Here is a 19167-nt window from a genome sequence, read left to right as displayed (position 1 = left end):
GATATCTGTATGAGCAATATGACCCCTGCTTCCATGCAAAAGCTTAATGAGAGATTTCAAGGGCAGAGCGCAAGGAAAAGTTCTCCATTGTGTTCTGTCAGAAACCATTAAGCAACATCTCAGAATGTTTTCATAGCAATAATCATACCTGTGTGTATGTAATGGATCTAGAGTCCATAGAGCTGCATGAATAATGTCTTTAATAGGCACTCAATTCTTTTGTCCTCTTCCAAAAAAGAAACAAAAGAGAAAAATGTCAAAAGTAATGAGCAGGTGAGAGCTGTATTATTGCTTTGGAAATTACATTTACACCCATGGCCTTTACCCCTAGAGAAGCCATGTGTTGCCATGGCAATAAATCACCTTCTGGAGAGCCGCAGGGCCTACTGGTTATTCACAAGTCTGACCACGTTGTTTATTGGTGCGTTCATCCTTCAGTCTCGAAGACACATTAAACTCCAGTTTCCAAAGCCAACGTGAACATGGAACAGAGGTGATCATTACAAAATGGAGCTTTGGGCCAGTTTTTGCAGTTTGGAAGCGTTCAGTAGTGAATAATTGCAGAATCGAGAGGCATCTTAATATTTAATGGATGTCGTTGTCTGCCACCGATTGGGCGCTGAAAGAATTGTGGCCTATAGGTGTCAAACAATGCGCACGAACAGATTGAGTACGCAGATAAGGGACAAGAATAAATCTGGTAAAGATTGATCCCCCCTCTTGCAATCAGTGAATGCATAATGGCAGTCAGACAAGTTTAATCCTTTCCAATCTGACTTTCAGTTATTGCTTGGCCTATCCTGATCCCTGTCGTATTGCAATTTCCCTTAAACATTTTAGACGAGTGCCGAAGGAATAGGGAGGCGAAGAGGAGTTGAGAGCACAGATGCCCTTATCTGGGAGCTGGTTGGGAAGGGATCGGTCAGTCGCGGAAAGTGCATCACTGGAATAAGCCACTAGGTTATTTAACATCATTAGAGCAGATGTATTCATCACATTCTACGGCACATTGATTGAGCTACAACACCATTTCCTGTCCGAAGGGCTAAGAGACGTGTACCGACATGGGCATTCCAGCATCCATAGAAATGAAACACATAAAAGAGCTGAAGAAAAAACATTTTTTTGATCACCTGATGAATGAATCTCATAATAGACCTGAATCGAGAGAGTTGGTATCAAAGGACACTGCCTTCATTATAAAATTGCAACATTTATACATCTAATGGGTTACATGGGCAATACACAGGTCAGTATATTTATTTAAGTGTTAATTTCAGCAACATCTGACAGAACCATTTATTGAGATGAGGGGAAAGATTCAATTTCAATGCCAATGTCCTTGGACTCCTCAACCAGGCTAATGTGGAACATCAGATAGGCACATTGCAAGACTAGTGCACATGATGTGTTTCACTAGTATGTTTCAAATGGCAAACATGATGCATATGCAGAGGACTTTGAAGGAAGAACAACTATTGCAGCATTGTTGAAGAATCTTTCACTACCGAAGTGCTCAAAAATAGCAACATCAAAGGACCCTTCAAAATTAACTTCACTCGCAAGAAGCTTTGCATCAGAATATTTAGCCATTTGTCATAAATCTGCAAAAATGAATTGTAATAAATATTTTGTATCTCTTTATTATTTTTATAGATTTTTTAGTGGATAGTTTTTAGTGGAGAACAATATATATTCTGTTCCACTTAAACACTTTCCTTCTCAAGAGATAGTGCTTAAGTGGAACGGTACATATATATTACGGCTGCACGATTAATCGCAATTTCCATATAATCGCACTTAAACCGATTTGGCTTAACGCGATTTTGAAACCGCAAAGGCTGCGATTCTTTTTTATGCGCAGCTTGTCATTGATGTAAAGCTCTGTAAACACTGCTCCATCTGAAAGCACTGTGAGTCTGAGTCACTTATAATGTGCATTTGAAAAAGCAACACACGTCAAACATCTTTCCAAACATGAGAAGCATTTATAAACTTCTTGTCCAACAAAAGACAACATTTAATAACATGCTTTTACTCCAAACTCACTTCATAACAACAGTTGAGCATCCTTCTGTAAGATGATGTGGCTTCTTACACAGAATAAGGCAGTTGTGTGTTTATTAGTCATGTTTAATCAATCAAAGCGTTTCAATCTTCTGTGATAGGGATAGGGATTTCCTGGAATGAAGCGCGTTATTGTACTTCTGCAGTGGGGCATATTTGCCGTGTCTGCGTGAGAGCATCCTCTGGCGTTCAGATGGAGCAGCATTTACTACCGATCAGTTGCACTGCACTGACAAACTGCGCATAAAATAATCGCAGCCTTTGCCAAATCGTGTGCGGTTTCATTGCGATTACTTGTGCAGCCCTAATATATATAGACGAAAACACAGATGAGTAAGGTTCCAACAAAGCGCGGTCAGAAGAGAGCAGAGACGGCTCTGCATAAGTGTTATTTACTACAGTAACATTAAATACAAGTACTCCACAGCAACTCTAGGGGTCGCTGTTTGAGAAAAACAGAAACTGCATAGTGTGCGTTTAATGAGTGGTGGGAATCAAAACAGAGGGAAATCAGGAACTGAAGGATTACAAACTAAAAGTCCATGAACAAAGCAAATTAAACAGAATGGTGACACACACACATACACACACACATACACACACACACACAGTAGCCTATATATCACAATAATGATTTTTAAAGTGAACTAGTGTAGCATTCATAATTTCTTTCTAAAATCCAACAATTTAAAATCTCTTTTTGTTTACATTGTAAAAGTGGTTATTAGTGCAGCTAAATCATGTGTATTAAATTAGGTTTATTTATTCATTAATCAGCGGATGTTCATTAATTTCAGCCATTGTGCAACAGTAATATCGGAAAGATGGCATAAAAGTGTATTTTAAATGATTGTTAAAATCGATTCCTTCACACTTCATTGCTCCAAAAGCCCTCACTGTGGAGGAACAAGGAAACATGTCACAGACATGATAATTTCTGAATGGTATGCAGCCTTAACAAAAAATTAAAAAAGGTTGCCAATGGAGAATCAAGCAATAGGTATTGCTATAAACAAACTTTGTGAACAAGATTATGAAAAGTGTAAATTGAACTCAAAGATAATAGCACTGAAACCTTTTAAAGGTGAATTGTGGAATTTCTGCACCATTAACTGTTCTGAAGAAAGAGTTTCCAAACAAATTCCTAAAAACTTCAAACGTACACGTTACGTACACTAAGAGACTTACAATATGGTACATGGGGCCAAGCAGTAAGCACTAAAATGTACAGTTTAAAAGGCTTATATGTGTTGGTATGAGATTAGAATAATTAATTTAAGAATTCATTATTTAAGAAAAATATGCTTCACATTTTTGTTTTCAATCCCTCCAACACATTAGCCTGGTGTACGTGCATTCCTGAAGGACAAGTCAAAATTACTTCCTGTGGTAATCAACATGCCAGGTTCACAAAAGCTTTCAGAGCATAAAAGAGTAGTTCACCCTAAATTAAAATTCTTTAAGCATTTACTCACCGTAATGTTCTTCCAAACTCATTTGATTTTCTTTCTTCTGATAAACACAAAAAGAGAAGTTTATCACAATGTCTGAGCTGCTTTCTTCAATACAATGCTAATGGATGGTGGCAAGCTAGGCCCTGTTTACACCTGGTATTAATGCTGCCTTCACGTGCTATCAGAATTAACGTAAATAATAGTTTCCTAGTAAAAAATTGGACATGAGCTCCCTCTCAAGTCAAAATATGAATGCACTGAGCTAATCATCGACTTCAGAAGTGGGAAGTAAGAAATTTCCGATAGCATGCGAAGGCAGCATAAGATGTGTTTTGGTCGATCGGATCACAAGTGGGCGACGGTAAATACAGGTGTAAACGGGGTCTAAAACATTTGAGTTTGTCCACTTTTGACCACTTCCAGAGGTAGTAGAAAATGCATTAGACCGGATTGCTTTCGTAGTGTAGACGCTCATGTGGTTGAATGTGTTTAAACAGCCACAAAAGACTATGGACCTAATGCATAAACATTGTCATATATTTCCCCATGTCTTGTCTGGACTTTTGTTGTATTTTCAGTCCTAGTGCCATGTTCTTCTTCTTCTTCTTTTTTTAACGGCGATTGGCATCCATCTTATTGGTACATTACCACCACCATCTGTTCCGGATTGTGGATCAATCAGTAAGTATCTAATTTTACGATGAGTTGGGAAAGAGGGGGCGGGGAAAAAAAAAAAAAAGAATAAAATGTTTGTAAAATGTTTGTGCCATGTTTGTAGTTCATTGTAGTTTTCATGTTAATTAGTCTCCCCAGGTGTTTCTCGTTTCCTCGTTACCTTGTTAAGCCTGTTTGCCCCTGTGTATATAGCCCTTGTGTTTCTCTTGTGCTTTATTAGTCGTTGTTTTGTGGTGGATTGTGTTAATGTTTTGGGACAGATGTTCCTGTCTATTCATGTGGAGTTTTGTTATTAAAAGCATGCTTGCAAGTGGATTCTCTCTCTGCCTCATCTCTCAGCAAATGTTACAAACATTATGGAAAGTGTGCTAGCCGGACGGGATTTAAACTTTGTTGCCTTGAAGACCCAAGTTTGGTTTGAAGACGAAAAATGTACCAAGCATGTTTCCTCAATGTTCCTGATTTCTAACATGCACTCACCATGTTTGGCCTGGTTTTGCACTATTAGTGCAGAAATGAAAGCTGCTGGTTTCCGTATGTTTTTCTCTCATCTCTGGTCACATTCATATGTTAATCGCATGAGCTTATTTAATCCTTTATATCTCAAGATCTGAAAAAGATCTTGATCATATATTACCCACCCAAAGACCCTCCCCTCGAAGAAATCAGGACAGAAGTGGTTGAAAGTGGACAAAAGAGACAGATTAAAACACCAGGTGTAAATGGGAATGTCTCCCTCCTCTACTTGTGATTAGGGGTGGAACAAAATATCGATAGGACAATATATCGTTGTCCTTCTCTGTGCGATACGAGAATCGTTACGCTGGCGCCAAATATTGATATTTTAATTAATAAAATAAGGTGCTCCAAATAGATTTCCCTGCTTCCAGCGTCACTACTTCATGGCTCCTCGAGGTGGCGCTCAAAACTTGAATGAGGGAAACGTAAAACATAAGTTAACTAGCCTAAGAAAAAGGGTTTTTTAATATGATGGCAAATAGCAGTGTGAGAAAAATAATAGATGCCCCAGCCACATTTAAGTCCAAAGTCTGGACGCACTTCGGCTCTTATACCATTGATGGGACAAACAAAATCGACAAAAAGTATGTGATATACAAGAACTGCCTGGAAAAAGTGCACAAGTCTGTAATTAACCATTACCTTTTTATGCTGTGATTGAACATTTTAAGTAAATTAAACATTTTCAATGTAAGTAAATTAAACAATGTCAATGATGTCGTTGCAATTGGCTCTACATGTTCAAGGTATTGAACATGTAGAGCCACTTGCGATTCAATTTACAGACTGAAACTTTTTATGCTGTTTTCTAACAGTTTGGACTTGAATAAAGAGAGAAAACCTGTACTTAACCTTTTCACAGGCATTTTGTTTTCATAGTTAGACAGATATACGGTGGCCGAGAGAGCTCAATGCGCTGCAACTGAAGAAAACACATACAAATAGAAAAACACCCACAAATTAAGAAAACATCTTGATCAGTTTTACAACATATGTGTGCTCCAAATACTCACAACACGACTAAATACAGAAAAGCGCTGCAAAAGTTCACAACACAACCAAATACAGAAACACGCTGCAAACGTTCACAACACGACCAAATACAGAAACACGCTGCAAAAGTTCACAACACGACCAAATACAGAAACGTTTACTTCAGTTTGCAGCGCATTGAGCTCTCTCGGCCACCGTACAGATATCGTGATGTATCATTATAGGATGGTCTAGCAATATATCGATTATCGCAGAATTGCTTTACCGGTATCGTGAGCCATGTATGGTGTCTTGTATCGTATTGTGATGTACCCTGTGATTCCCACCCCTACTTGTGATCTGATCGACCAAAACGCATCTTAAAACCAGGTGTAAACAGGGCTCTAGATGCAAGATTTTGTGTGAATAAAGCCTCTGTGCTTCACTCTAAACCCTAACGCTTAAAAAATTATTGATTTGAGTAGGGCAAACTTAAATTAAACGAATTAGTTCATACAAATGAACTTTTATGAGTATTCAGAACTTTCTTTTTCTTTTGAGTTCATGAAACTGACACATTCTGAATTGTTTCATTTTTTTTTTCCCAGCATGCTTTGCCATGGCATTCAAAAGGGAGAGTAAATGCTAAAAAAAAGTGTTATATAATGTTTTTGTGCAAGATTAATGATAAGTGGAAGATTTAGTATAGTGTTTAATATTTGTATAAAACCATGGTGACAAGTGGACCATGAGCTTAGTTTGAGAACAGGTGTATGTAAAGTGTTCTATATTGCCTTACTCATTCAGCACTTGCTTTCCAATTAGCATGTTAGCATTTACTGAATTAGCTAGTTGTAGCTATAGACACACACACACGCATATTAGACAAAATAATGTGAACACCTGGAAAATGGGCAATATTTCTTTATTAAGGTGTTTTATCACCATTTGCCAGCTTTCAACCTTCTTAGAATAGATTCATTCAAATTTTGAATATAGTCTCCTGTGGAATGTTGTCAATAAGAACATCTGCTAATTACTTCAGAGATGTTGGAGGGGGGAATCATCTTTTGATTCTTTTCTCTATAACTGCCCACAATAATTTGATAATGTTGAAGTCAGGTGACTGAGCTAGCCAGTGCATATGTCAAAGTTCATCTTGGTTCTCCAACTGTCCAGGTGTTATGGCCATCATTTTCACATTTTACCATTGGTGTCTCATTAAAGTTTTAGCAATTGCAGCTCTTTCATAGAAGTTGACTTTGTGAAATTCTCTGTGTTTGGACAAAATTCTTCTTGGTGTTTGATGGTCCCTATCAATCAATTTCCGTTTTCTCCCACTATTCTTCTTCTGATGAAGTCTTGCCATGCTTTGTGTGTGCAGTCATAATCATAAAAAGACATGCAAATGCAATGATTTTTCCGTGTACATCATTACTTTTTTTTTATTCATGTGGCCTTGTAATCTTTAATCAAAATATCTTTCCCTCCTCTTTGCTATGACATCTCTTCTGTGATTCACCGGCGTGAGGGATGCACAACAACCTCTCCCTTCCAGCAACCTGTCAGTCACATGACATTGCAGCAATAGCAAACGACAACGATCTAAAGATCAAATCAATTCCCAATGGATAAAATCAATTCCCAATCCCGCCCTACATTTTTTTCTGATTCTGAATCGTTTCAAAAAGTATGTTCTATATATGGTATCAATATGGGTAGCGTATGTTTGTTATAGTATGAATATGGGTAATGAATAAATCAAATTCGGTCATACTACATCCGCCATGTTGTCACTGTCATGTGACCTATACAGCATCAGTAGCATCGCTTCACTGCCATTCACAAATCTTCTCCTGTGGTCTCATGGGATAGTAAAGTCTCCAGTGGATGCACACTTCAGACTCTACCCGGAAGTAGTAGGTCATCCAGGTACTTTTCGCCTACTGTTTTATGAATACTATGAATTTGGACATATTACTTGGCTCACATACTGTTTTTTTTTTTTTTTTGCCTACTATATAGTATGGAAGTAGGCATATTGAGATGCAGCATGCAGGGAAAATGTTCTTTTTAAAACTAAACTTACAAACTTTACATGCACATCAAAATGTTTGAGTTAATTTATTACACATTAGATCATTCTCATCTCTCTTAAATCCATGTCTGATGTATTTATAGAGTACTGCACCCATGTGACGCCTGGATTCTGTGAAAGAGAGGAGTCTGGCTCAATACACAGACTCTGTTTACTTTGACAATCACTGTCACTGAGCCTGTCCCTGCTGCTCTAATCAACACCTAAAATACCTTAATTACAGATCACTGGAAAGAACAGAATCCAAAGGGCACTGCCATCAAAAGCCAGTATGATAGGTCTGTGCAAAATAATGTGACTCGTGTCTCTAGTTTTGGATTGTGATCTAATTTGGGGACAATAACCACCAGCTTACCACTGTAAGAATTGAGAAATTAGAAAATGCCAGGCAGTCTACTTGAGACCCTGTGAAGACAGGATCTTGCTGAAAATTACCATTTGAACCACCATTTGAGACAAAGTCTCGCCTCAGAATACATCTCTTTCCCTCTTCCCCCACCCTCTCTCTCTTATGCTAAAATCACCTGAGATTTACTCACAATCTATATGGTTTATATGTTAACAATTATCATCCAGTTTTATAAATGTTTGGTATCATTTGAAATGTCTCAGTGCGACTGGTACAAAGGTCTCATTTCCAAATAGGTCAAACAAAAAGTAATAAGGTTTTTAGGAGTTTAGAGATAGCTGACACACAAAGGAAGGTGGTCTCCAGGCAAATGGTCTCATACCCCCAAAAGGTGTAACCTCTGAATGCAAATTTCCATTGTTAGCACATGTTTCCATGTGAAAGAGGTTCTGTCTATATAATGGAATGCAGCAAAGGGCTCTGGGTCTTCTGTTACTCAGATGAGCCCATGATGATGAAGGACCACAAAGAATTCAGCATCATGTATTTTAATGTTGGGTTCGCATCTCTTCTCTTTATTCCAAAGCATTTGATGTTTTGTATCGATTATCTTTGAATTGATTATGAAATTGGCTTGATACATTTACCTGACATAATAAATTGTTACATTTGATTATTCAAACTGATTTTTACATTATTTTCATTAAAGAGTTAAAAGGAATAGTCAAACATTCGCTCACATTTAATGATGCACAGATATTATTAAAACCTTTTCATTTATGGAGTCAGATGAAATAACGAGAAAATACATATTCAAATGTATTAGATTTAATCAAAAAGTACTTTGCCTCGAGAAAAGACAGTAACACGTAGAGACCTTTCGTGCTGGTCGGACGCCGGACTTTGGGCCGATCGAGCGCGAGCCTACACCACAATAATCACCAGCTTACCATTACAAAAACTTTTTTGTAATTATCAAGTAAAAGCCTGACAACACAATGCACAACATAATAAATCAAGTTTCAAAGAACATTGGCAAAACCTGAAAAAGTACCTGAAAGCTAAATATTATTATTATTAATTATGAGCCGATCCTTAAATATCTTTTGAATTAATACTAATTTTCTCAGAAGATACTTAAAGTTCAAGTTCCTATATATTTGCTTTGTAATCAGTTAAAGTTTTTTTTTTTGCACTTTTTGCATTACAGCGAGAACTGATTTAGTCAATATTCTGGTGAAAGAATCGAGGTAATCCTTTAATATTTAGTGGTTGATTAAAGATTATACAAGATCAAAGGGACAGCACAACAATAAAAAATAAGCATGGAAAAGTACAGCTAGAACAGAGTGAACTCATAAACTCTGCTCATCACGATATAGTTCTTTGTGACAGAATGAACTGACAATATAGTATCAGCATTTTGATGGTCACATGAAAACACATGATTGCATTTCCACTTATGCGCAAAGACTGAATATTTTGTTCAGTGAAACACTGTGACAAACCGCTGATGAGGAGATATGTATGCAACAGATGGGAGAAGTGCCTTAAGGACACGACACGCTGCCTAACAACCCTAAATGTCTCTAAGTGCTGAACATTCAACTCTTTCGATAAGAGGACGCAATCAGACTTAAATTAACATTTAGATGACCATAAAATCTTGAAAGCCAGGGTAAAAAAAAAGGGAGATCACAGTTTACACCCGAAGACCTCTGTAGCAGGTCCTGTAGAAGCAGCTCAAAAGGGAATATGACTAAGTCTCACAAGTTATTCCAGCTAATCAATCAAATTAGAGTAATGCGGGAAGGACTGGGCTTCCTCTTGTCCGTTTTATTTATGGCTCTGTTGTGTCGCCTCTGGGTGACACGAGCAGCGGGGGACTCTGAGCTACATTGAGCTCACCCCACTGTGAGACACGTCCCTTACACACGCAGCCACCCCCAATGCCTCATTGGCTATCAACCCTTGGATGCCCCGTCGAAGCCTGTCTTCACATTTAGCTCCCCTAAGCTCCGGCCTGGCTTTTAATAGCTCTTGAGTTTTATCAGCTTTCTGCGATACTCCCCTGCATCTGCTGTCCTCTTTCTGAAATGCACTACTTTGCTGCTTTTCCGCCTCGGTCCATAAAAGCTAGCACAAATCTGTGAGGTAGTGGACAGCATAAGTGTCATTCTGTCCTTGAGCTCAACTCCATTCTAATGCTTCAATAGAAACAAATTAGAGTCTAATACAAAGTTGCAGATATAGGGGTTTCGTGGCCTTCCGCAGCCCCTGCCAACACAACAGAGGTAAGGAACAACAGCCTGACATGAACATATACGTGGAGGTCATAATGTTGCTTTATTCACTCTTTTTTTTTTTTTTTTTTTTATGGAGGCTGCAGTTGATTCACACGACTTAAATGGTCTTAAACAGATTTAGATGCAGTGCAGATTCAACAGCATTTTATTGCGCTATGTCAGGCAAGCCTGCTGAAAAATCCAGCATGAATTCCATGTTGGGTTTATGCTGGTCTATACCTAGTGGACCAGCAGCATAGTCATGCTGTTCTCAAGCTAAACTGAGCTAGTGTGGCTGGTCCACCAGCACTCCCGCTTCCCATGCTGAGGACCAGCAAACAGCATCCGTTGCTGGTCTTAGCATGCAAATCATAACTTATGCTGATAACCAGCAATGCTAGGTTTTTCAGTATGGAACAACCACAAAAAAAAGTTTCAATTGCTTAAATTCCTTTGAATACATTTTTAAGAAATTACACAAGACTCCACTCCAAGGACACCACTGTGCGTACACAGGAAAGAGAACAAGAGTCATGCTTGGCATTTAACAGCAGTTGGTGAGGTGGCATTAACTTTAGGTATGCTTCATCACATGCTGCAGACCCTGTTCATTCTTGCGCCCCACATCTCTTATGCCCGCTTCAGTTGGATGCCTGGCTGCAGGGAGGCGATCGAAGGAACAGTGCTGGCATAAGGGGATGTTTACAGCTCGTAGCATCATCTAGATCAGGGGTGCCCAACCCTGCTCCTGCCGATCGACTGTCCTGCAGAGTTTATCTCCAACCCTAATCACACTCCTGAAGCAACCAATTAAGATCTTCAGGATCACATGAAAATTAAAGGCAGGTGTGTTTGATAAGGGTTGGAGATGAACTGTGAAGGACAGTCGATCGGCAGGAGCAGGGTTGGGCACACCTGATCAAGAGTTTTTAAACGTTTTCATGCCAAGGACCCACAAATATGATGAATATAATGATGAAATATGAGGGACCCTCATTGTAGAATAAGCAGGTTTATGTATAAAAATCCATTTATACTGTAAAAGAAAAATATTGAGAATGATATTATAAAAGACAGTACAATTAAATCTAATTATTTTTATTAGTTTAGTTTATTTATTTATTTTTCCCAACGATTAATTAATTGCCTTTTATAATGCCATTGTACTGACACAAATTGTTAAATAATATGTGGAAAATATTTATTCTTCACATACCTATGTTTTTATTTTTTCATTAAAAACTGTCAATACAATAACATGATTTCTTACCAGTCTTTAGAAAGCAATGTGAAATAGTAATATCAAATTTGGTGAAAGTGACCCCTTGCACCACCCTGGGGGTCCGTGGACTCAAGTTTGAAAATTCCTGCTCTAGATACCTCCAGGAAGGTCATTTGTATTTCTTAAAGTGTCAAGTACATTTTGCCCTACTGTGCAATTTGTAGCCGTATCAGCAATCATAAATCTGATCCACATTACATTAACTTAAGGTTTACATTGAATTAAATGTAATTTTACATTACATTAAAGTCCCTAGGGACTACGGACGTAAATTAGCAATGTTGCTATAATCCGGCTTGTTTACATTGTGTATTTTGTGCAAATGTTCATTAACATGCTTTGTCCCTATCAAATAAAAACAAACTAAACTAAAAAAAAACTACAGCATAAAAATTGAATGACTTCTAATCTAATCATTATATTTCATATTTGCACAATAGTGATCAGTCACCCTTCTGGTCTCAACTTGACATCCTATGGATCTTTCTAGCTGTATTTGTCCCCAGTCTGCACAAAGCCGTAGCCAACACCCTGCTGTTCCTGAGCATGGCTGCGACCAGTAAAAAATCGGACTTGTCAGTCACTATTCCATCATGTGTCAAATCTCATTTACTTCCTTCTCCATGCACGGACAAACACAATGTCATGGACACAATAGCACAAGAAAGTGTCTGGAAGTTATTCAAAACCATTCACAGTGACCAAACAGAAAAACCAGACCTTTTGAAAAGAGTGTGACCCTGAGAAAGATATTTCTAGGTGCAGAATAGGGAATAAACTCTTGTGGTCACCTGATTTCTTAGTAATGCAAACTTTCTCACTGTGAGCCATTACTATGAGCTAAAACAAACAACTCATACTGTACAAAAAGTGTGAAGGGCTCATGACATTAGCAGGTACAGATAAGATAATTTTCAAACACCAGCTGCCACAAAATGCAACTGCTCCATTTCACATTAAGCAAAAAAAGCAGTCCTATCTCACAGGAAATCAACAGAAACGTGAACATCAGGACTGATTTTGTCTGCACTGATTCACATTTTCTCGTGCGCATCCTTCGGTAAACATATACTTTAGATATACAACCAGAGATAATTGCAGCTGACTCTTCCTTGGCAGCAGTATATGGCCCCCACTCACGTTTTGAGTGCACTAAATGATATCTAATGCTGATAGCAACGTTGTCACGAGTTTACCACTAAGCCATCCTCTTCCTGTCGTCATCCTCTCAGCGGCAGGGGCCCTCCACCCTAGCATGCTCCAAATGAACAGCCCTATGGTGTTCTCATTGATACTCAGGATGTGTCTCTGTGATTAAGGGAAAGAAGTCATTAATTATGGAAGAATGCAATTAATTACTTTTTCTTCCCCTACTGCTGTTAGATCTGTCTCCCATCCATCCCCATATCCTTAATCTGCGAGATCCATGCAGAGCAGGAAGAGACATATATGGGTTGGGACTCAATTACTAAAACATCAGAATGCTAATCCGCTAACCTTTGGGAAAACCAGCCGTTTGGAACTCCGACCTGCCCTTTGGTGTAGACGACATGTCCCTGCAAGTCATAGTTCCGTCTGCATATAGAACATTGGGAGTGACTGTCTCCTGTGGATCAACACAGCCAGCAATGAAGTCCAAACATCTGCATCAAAAACATTATGAAACACACATGGTTTGCTTAGTAGAGGTACAGCGTATTCGCCAACATCCCTTGCAGTGAGAAATAACTGGCCTGCTGTGGGAAGCGTACTGGCTCCATTGTTTGTTGAAATGCTTTATGAGCTTCAAGCAAGCACAAACAGAATGTGGAATTTAAAAATGTGGACAGTAAACATTATTTATATTTAGAACATTATTCCCAACATATTTTTGCCATAAAGTCTTTACTGTTTTCTTTGTAGGACTCCCAGTCAACAGTTGATCTTGACTATCGTTTATAATATGCCCACTATTTGTAAAGTAATTTGCATCCAGATATTTACTCTCCCCTATCAACACTAGAAAAATATTATGCATTTTTATGTCTCATTTAATACAGAGTGCAAAGTGGCAGAGAGCAAGGTTTTTTCTGTTCTTCTCTAATGAAATGAGCTGTCAACCACACCCTTTAAACCAATGCACTTACACACACACACACACACACACACACACACACACACACACACACACACACACACACAAAAACCTTTTCTTCTCTGCATTTCTCCTGCATCTCTAATCTAGTTAAATTTCTCTAGTGTGCTTCCTAATCTAGTTGTCAAATAAACCTGGCATTGTATATTATGAATACTGTTGGCTCATTGGCAAATTGCTTTTGTTCTTCTCTTGTAAGTCGATTTGGATAAAAGCATCTGTTGCATAATGTAACTGTCCTTAGACATTGTTTAAAGACAAAAGTACCAAATTAAGTACAAAAGTAATAGTCCAGTCTTTGATTCTCATTCTCAAGGCAGTAATCGTGCACTACATTTTTATATGTTTATGTCTATGTTTTATTTGTATATGTCCCCGAAGGGCAATTGGTTTTACAGCAAGACAGCATACAAAAGGACAATTTACAATACATTAAAAATTTCCGTAAAAGTTAAATTACATTTAAAATTGAAAATTAACACGAAAATAAGTACACACTTATTACATACACAATTTTCATACATACACAATTTTCACAAATTGAAACTTAACACGAAAATAAGTACACACTTAGTACATACACGAAACCCAAACAACTACTTCCTTCCACCTACTCCCCCCATACCCGAATTTAACAGAGAAATGGAAGTAGGAATAAATGGATGTTTATACCTGTTACTTCTAACAGAGGGAAATCTCAATCGAGATCCTGAGGGTAAAAACTGAAACTCAGAATAGAGAGGATGTGAAGTAACCATTAAAATGGATCAGGCTTTCCTAACTACCTGCTGGTTGTACAGGTCGATAGGGTGACTCTGCTGAACTCCTAAGATCTTACTGCTAGTATTTACTATTTTTACCAAAGCAGTCTTTGCCTTCACACCAAGAAATCCATACCAGCATAACATAGTAAATGTTAGAACCGACTCAATATAAGATTTGTAAAACAAAATCATCAAGGACCTATCAACTTTAAATTTGGACAGTCTCCGTAGACAGTACAGACGTTGCTGGCCCCTTTTACAAATCGTCTCCACATTTACATTAAAATTCAGCTTGTTGTCAATCACACACCCCAGATACTTATATGATTCCACAACATCAACCTCCTGCTCTTTGATAGTTGTTCTCTTAAGATCAATTTGATTACGCCTAAAGTCAATAAGCATGTCTTTCGTTTTTAACACATTTATTTGCAGGAATGCATCGTTGCACCACTGAACAAAATCCTCTACCACAGGGCCATGGTCGCATTCACCAACACCAAGAAGGCTGACAATCGCTGAATCATCTGCAAATTTTACAATAAATCTATTGTCATGCCTGCTTCTGCAATCATCAGTGTATAGAATATACAGGAGTGGAGAAAGGACACATCCCTGAGGGGACCCTGTGGATGAAGACAATACCTCTGACAAACAACCATTAACCCTTACTCTCTGAATGTGATCAGTTAGAAAGTCAAGGATCCAACCAACAATACTAAAATCAAAGCCAAAACTTAAAAGCTTCTCTACTAAAATATGAGGTTGTATCGTGTTAAAAGCGGATGAGAAATCAACTAATAAAATCCTAGCATGAGTCTTAGTTCCCTCTAGATGCTTAAGTACCAAATTCAACAAAGTGGCCGTAGCATCCTCTACCCCACGGCTGGCCCTATAAGCAAACTGAAGAGGGTCAAGGGAATCTTCCACCTTAAGAAGCTCTTTTTAAAGCAATCTTTCAAAACTCTTCATAACTAATGAGGCCAAAGCAACTGGCCTAAAATCATTTAGTACTACTGGATGATTATTTTTCGCCACTGGAATGACTGTGGAAGTTTTCCATAATCTCGGCACCTTCTGTTGAGTAAGGGACAGTTGAAAAATATAATAAAAGATAGGTCACAATTGCTCTGCACAGGAAATAAGCAGCCGACCCTCATTATTATCAGGGCCTGCACTTTTCCTGGCTTTTGAATGTTTAAACCCATTAATTACATCCTGTTCTGCAAAAGGGATAGGTCCATTTACAGTTAAATTATTTTTCTGCTCACTACGAATATTCTCAAAGTCACTAGTATCAAACCTTACATAAAACTCATTAAATGCTTTTGCAAGCTGAAAATCATCTCTATACCCTTCCAATACAGAATCTTTCATAGGCTTTGTCCCAACGATGGTGTGTGTATATATTATATTTATGCATTTGGAATATGCATTTATCCAAAGCAAATTACATTGCATTCAAGCTATACATTTATGTTCAATTCATGTATTCCCTCGGAATTGAACCCATGACCTTGGCGTTTCTAGAGCAAGAACTTGTGTAAATCCCCCTAACCAGAGGAAAATATAGGTGGAATATTCTAATTGGACTCACACATTTATATATATATTTTCCATGAATTACTCTTTATTTTAATTCATTTTAATTATGCTTTGTTACATTCAATGTAATATTCAATGTTTGAATGTCAATTTAAATGTGTATTTTAAATTGGAATTTAAAATGTATTGTCAATCCGGTTTAATGGTGTACATTCTCCACACTCAACAAGGTCAACATGCCAAAGTTGTCATTTAGATAACGTCAGAGATGACGATTACAAAAGCTATTATAATGACACTGACGAATGTGTCGGAGTCTCATAGGATTTATGATGTTGATGTGGAAGTGGGTTAGTGCTGCCTGCCTGAGCTGTTGCTATCATTGGCTTCTGTTGATGAACTGATCAAATCAGTTCTCCAAAAGGAACTTCAAAGCACAGCTGCCCTTTGCATGCTGCATACTGAGTGTGGGCAGCAACTAATGGATGTTCCCACTAATCAACCCTGCATGTCGCCAGGCCAGTTAGATGCCCCCTCAAGATGTCCACTGAGTCCGTGAGACACCGTTCTCATCATCCACCGCTCCATCTGTGTAATTGCTTCCTTGAGAGATTACATTCCCGCCAGTGACAACACCAATTAGGCAGTCAGGAGGAAAATACGACAATAAGGCCCTACTTAGCAGAGAAAAGTAGCATTTGGATAGATATCAGCATAATCTTAATGAGTCAACAAACATGACATTTAGATGTGCTCTCACGCAAATGCTTGAGTATGTCCCACACATGCGGGGAGATGCGGTTGCCTTCAAGGATGGTACTCAGTAACCTTGAATGAAAAAAAAAAAAAAAAACTGGCAAAGTTACAGATATGAGATTAAAATAGCAAGAATTCAAATCTGAGTAATTGATGGTAGGGCTTTGACAAAGGGGCTATGGTTTGTCCTTTTAAGGAATGTCTCACGCCTCTGATGTCAGGATCTCAATTGCATGGTCATTGCTGATGCAGACTACAAAATCCTTAAACCACACCTACACTGCGACATCTGATTGGACTTACGCACATGTTGCTATCATTTAACAATCAGACAGGAGAGAATCCCTGTATCTGTGTCTCTTGTCTGATAGTCCATCACAAAAGGATTTAACTCCTCGACCAGAAACTGTCCTCCGCTGTTTCCACAGATCATTATCCTCAGCTCAGGTAAGTACAATTCATGTAAAATGTTCTTTATGTTACCTATTTCAAACTACAATTTTACATTATTGTTTAAGTTTTTTATTATTATTTGTAAAAAAAAATCTATTTAACAAAGCTTTTCTCTCCTGATGGTTTTAGTGGTAAGTTACAGGCTACTGAATGTTAAGAGATTAAACAAATCAATCAAGAATGGCTGCAATTGGGATTGGAGAGGGGAAACTTTGTGTTTTAATTTTTTATGTAAATGTTACTGAGTTTAACAAAGAAAAGGAAGCTATTAAATGTAGCATCCTGTAATATTTTCTCCTCAGACTGATCTGTAAAGATGTACCGTGGACTAGTGTTACTGTTCTTGGTTTTGGTGCTGGAAACCCGATGGAGTGAATCGAGCTGTCAGCAGTCAGAATCTCTAAGATCAGATTCAAACGTAAGTGGCAGATAGTGATCATCTAATAACTATAAATATATAGTTTTGCCGAGTTTTAAAATAAAAATGTAATTTTATGCACAGGAGAGTCCAAGTTTTCGGCTGTCGGCTCATAACTTGCTGAAGAGGTATAATGACATAGATTATGACAGTTTTGTCGGATTAATGGGGCGCAGAAACGCCGGTGAGTGAACAAATATTTTCTTTGTTGTATTATTCTAGCAGTTTCTCTTTAATTTATTATTCTTTGAGACGAGCTAATGTTTATACGAATCTTATTATTTTCCAGACACGGATGATTTACCACCCCAACGTAAAAGTAAGACATTGGACTTCCTTTTGTGCTTTCATAATGTAACGTTAGACTAGTTTAAAAACAATCTAAGAAAACTGAATATATGTTGTCTTTCAGGGGAAATGCACGATATCTTTGTTGGACTCATGGGTCGACGAAGCGCTGACCCTGGTAACAGCCTTTCTATTAAATTCACTTATGTTTGTGAAAAACAGCTTGAGACACGCGTCATTTGCGGGTGGGACATGTCCACAATACTTTTTGCCTGGGTCGATATTGTCCCCACCACTTTTTGACACATATGGCGGCACGGATGTAGGCTACCAAATACAAAGAAACATCTCCAGTTAGAGTATTGATTTCGCTCGTTTGTTAAATAATTGTCATTGAAACCATGCTGAGTGCGCGTTGCCGCTGTAATCAGTGGCGGTGGTGTTTTGTGTGTGTGTGTGTGTGTCTACTTTCAGCGAATTCCTTTTCGAAATGAAAAGTAATGTTCTTTAGAGGAATCAAAAACATACACCGCGAGAAGAGTGCATTGGTTAATGAACAAATGACTCTTATGAGTATATTGTTTGAACTAATTGATCATTTAGGACTTCGATTTTAATCTGATTCTGATGAATCCAATAGTTTTGTGTTTATTGTAGCCTACCGCGTGGCGTGGGTTAAACCGCCGACATACGACGAAGTAGCTAAATGTGATTGCTAACGCTGTAAGAAATTCATGTCTATCAAGTCTCTCAGACTTACTGTATTTGTGTTGACAGAAACGGGGCGTCCCTTGAGGAAAGGGTATCCAGAAACAAGCGGAGGAGGCATCTTCTTCAACAAATGCAAACTGAGGTGAGTAGGCTACTTCAATGAGGCTGTTCTGCCACTTGCAGGCTTTCTGAAGATATTACAACATGTATCTTCCTAATACCACAGCATTTGTTCTTATATAGCATGTCTGTTATGCCTTTTCTTATATAAATCGTCTCTGCTATAAAAAAAAAATACATATTTTTCAATTTGTTGCAGGTTTCGTCGTGGGTTATAGGCAAATGAATTATTTCATATCCTGTTAATCGTCTGTACCACCCTGTCATGACAGCTTCT

At 38.1% G+C, this 19167-nt stretch overlaps 1 protein-coding gene and 1 long non-coding RNA gene across 2 annotated transcripts; one reads left to right on the top strand and one right to left on the bottom strand.

The window, feature by feature from the left end:
- Window positions 1-12584: 12584 nt before the first annotated feature.
- On the bottom strand, window positions 12585-18891 carry LOC307145552. The gene is made up of 3 exons (XR_013818968.1): window positions 18820-18891; window positions 13199-13344; window positions 12585-13009 (listed from the first exon to the last, which is right to left on the bottom strand). It is a non-coding gene; the product is annotated as an uncharacterized lncRNA (long non-coding RNA).
- On the top strand, window positions 17188-19163 carry tac3a (tachykinin precursor 3a). The gene is made up of 7 exons (XM_079848823.1): window positions 17188-17347; window positions 17656-17771; window positions 17856-17955; window positions 18061-18090; window positions 18184-18237; window positions 18837-18912; window positions 19090-19163. Exons 2-7 carry the CDS (start codon window positions 17670-17672, stop codon window positions 19106-19108), a joined length of 381 nt encoding a protein of 126 aa, XP_079704949.1. The 5' UTR covers window positions 17188-17347; window positions 17656-17669; the 3' UTR covers window positions 19109-19163.
- Window positions 19164-19167: the final 4 nt, after the last annotated feature.

This window comes from Squalius cephalus (genome assembly GCF_949319135.1).
Source record: "Squalius cephalus genome assembly, chromosome: 18".
Classification (NCBI taxonomy): domain Eukaryota; kingdom Metazoa; phylum Chordata; class Actinopteri; order Cypriniformes; family Leuciscidae; genus Squalius; species Squalius cephalus.
The sequence above is the reverse complement of the archived record's forward strand: the minus strand, read 5'-3'. Positions and strand labels throughout refer to the sequence as shown.

Coding starts and splice junctions, on each gene's coding strand:
- tac3a (XM_079848823.1), top strand. CDS start 17,670: ATGTACCGTGGACTAGTGTTACTGTTCTTGGTTTTGGTGCTGGAAACC. Junction 17,956..18,060: donor AATGGGGCGCAGAAACGCCG/GTGAGTGAACAA, acceptor ATTATTTTCCAG/ACACGGATGATTTACCACCC. Junction 18,091..18,183: donor TTTACCACCCCAACGTAAAA/GTAAGACATTGG, acceptor GTTGTCTTTCAG/GGGAAATGCACGATATCTTT.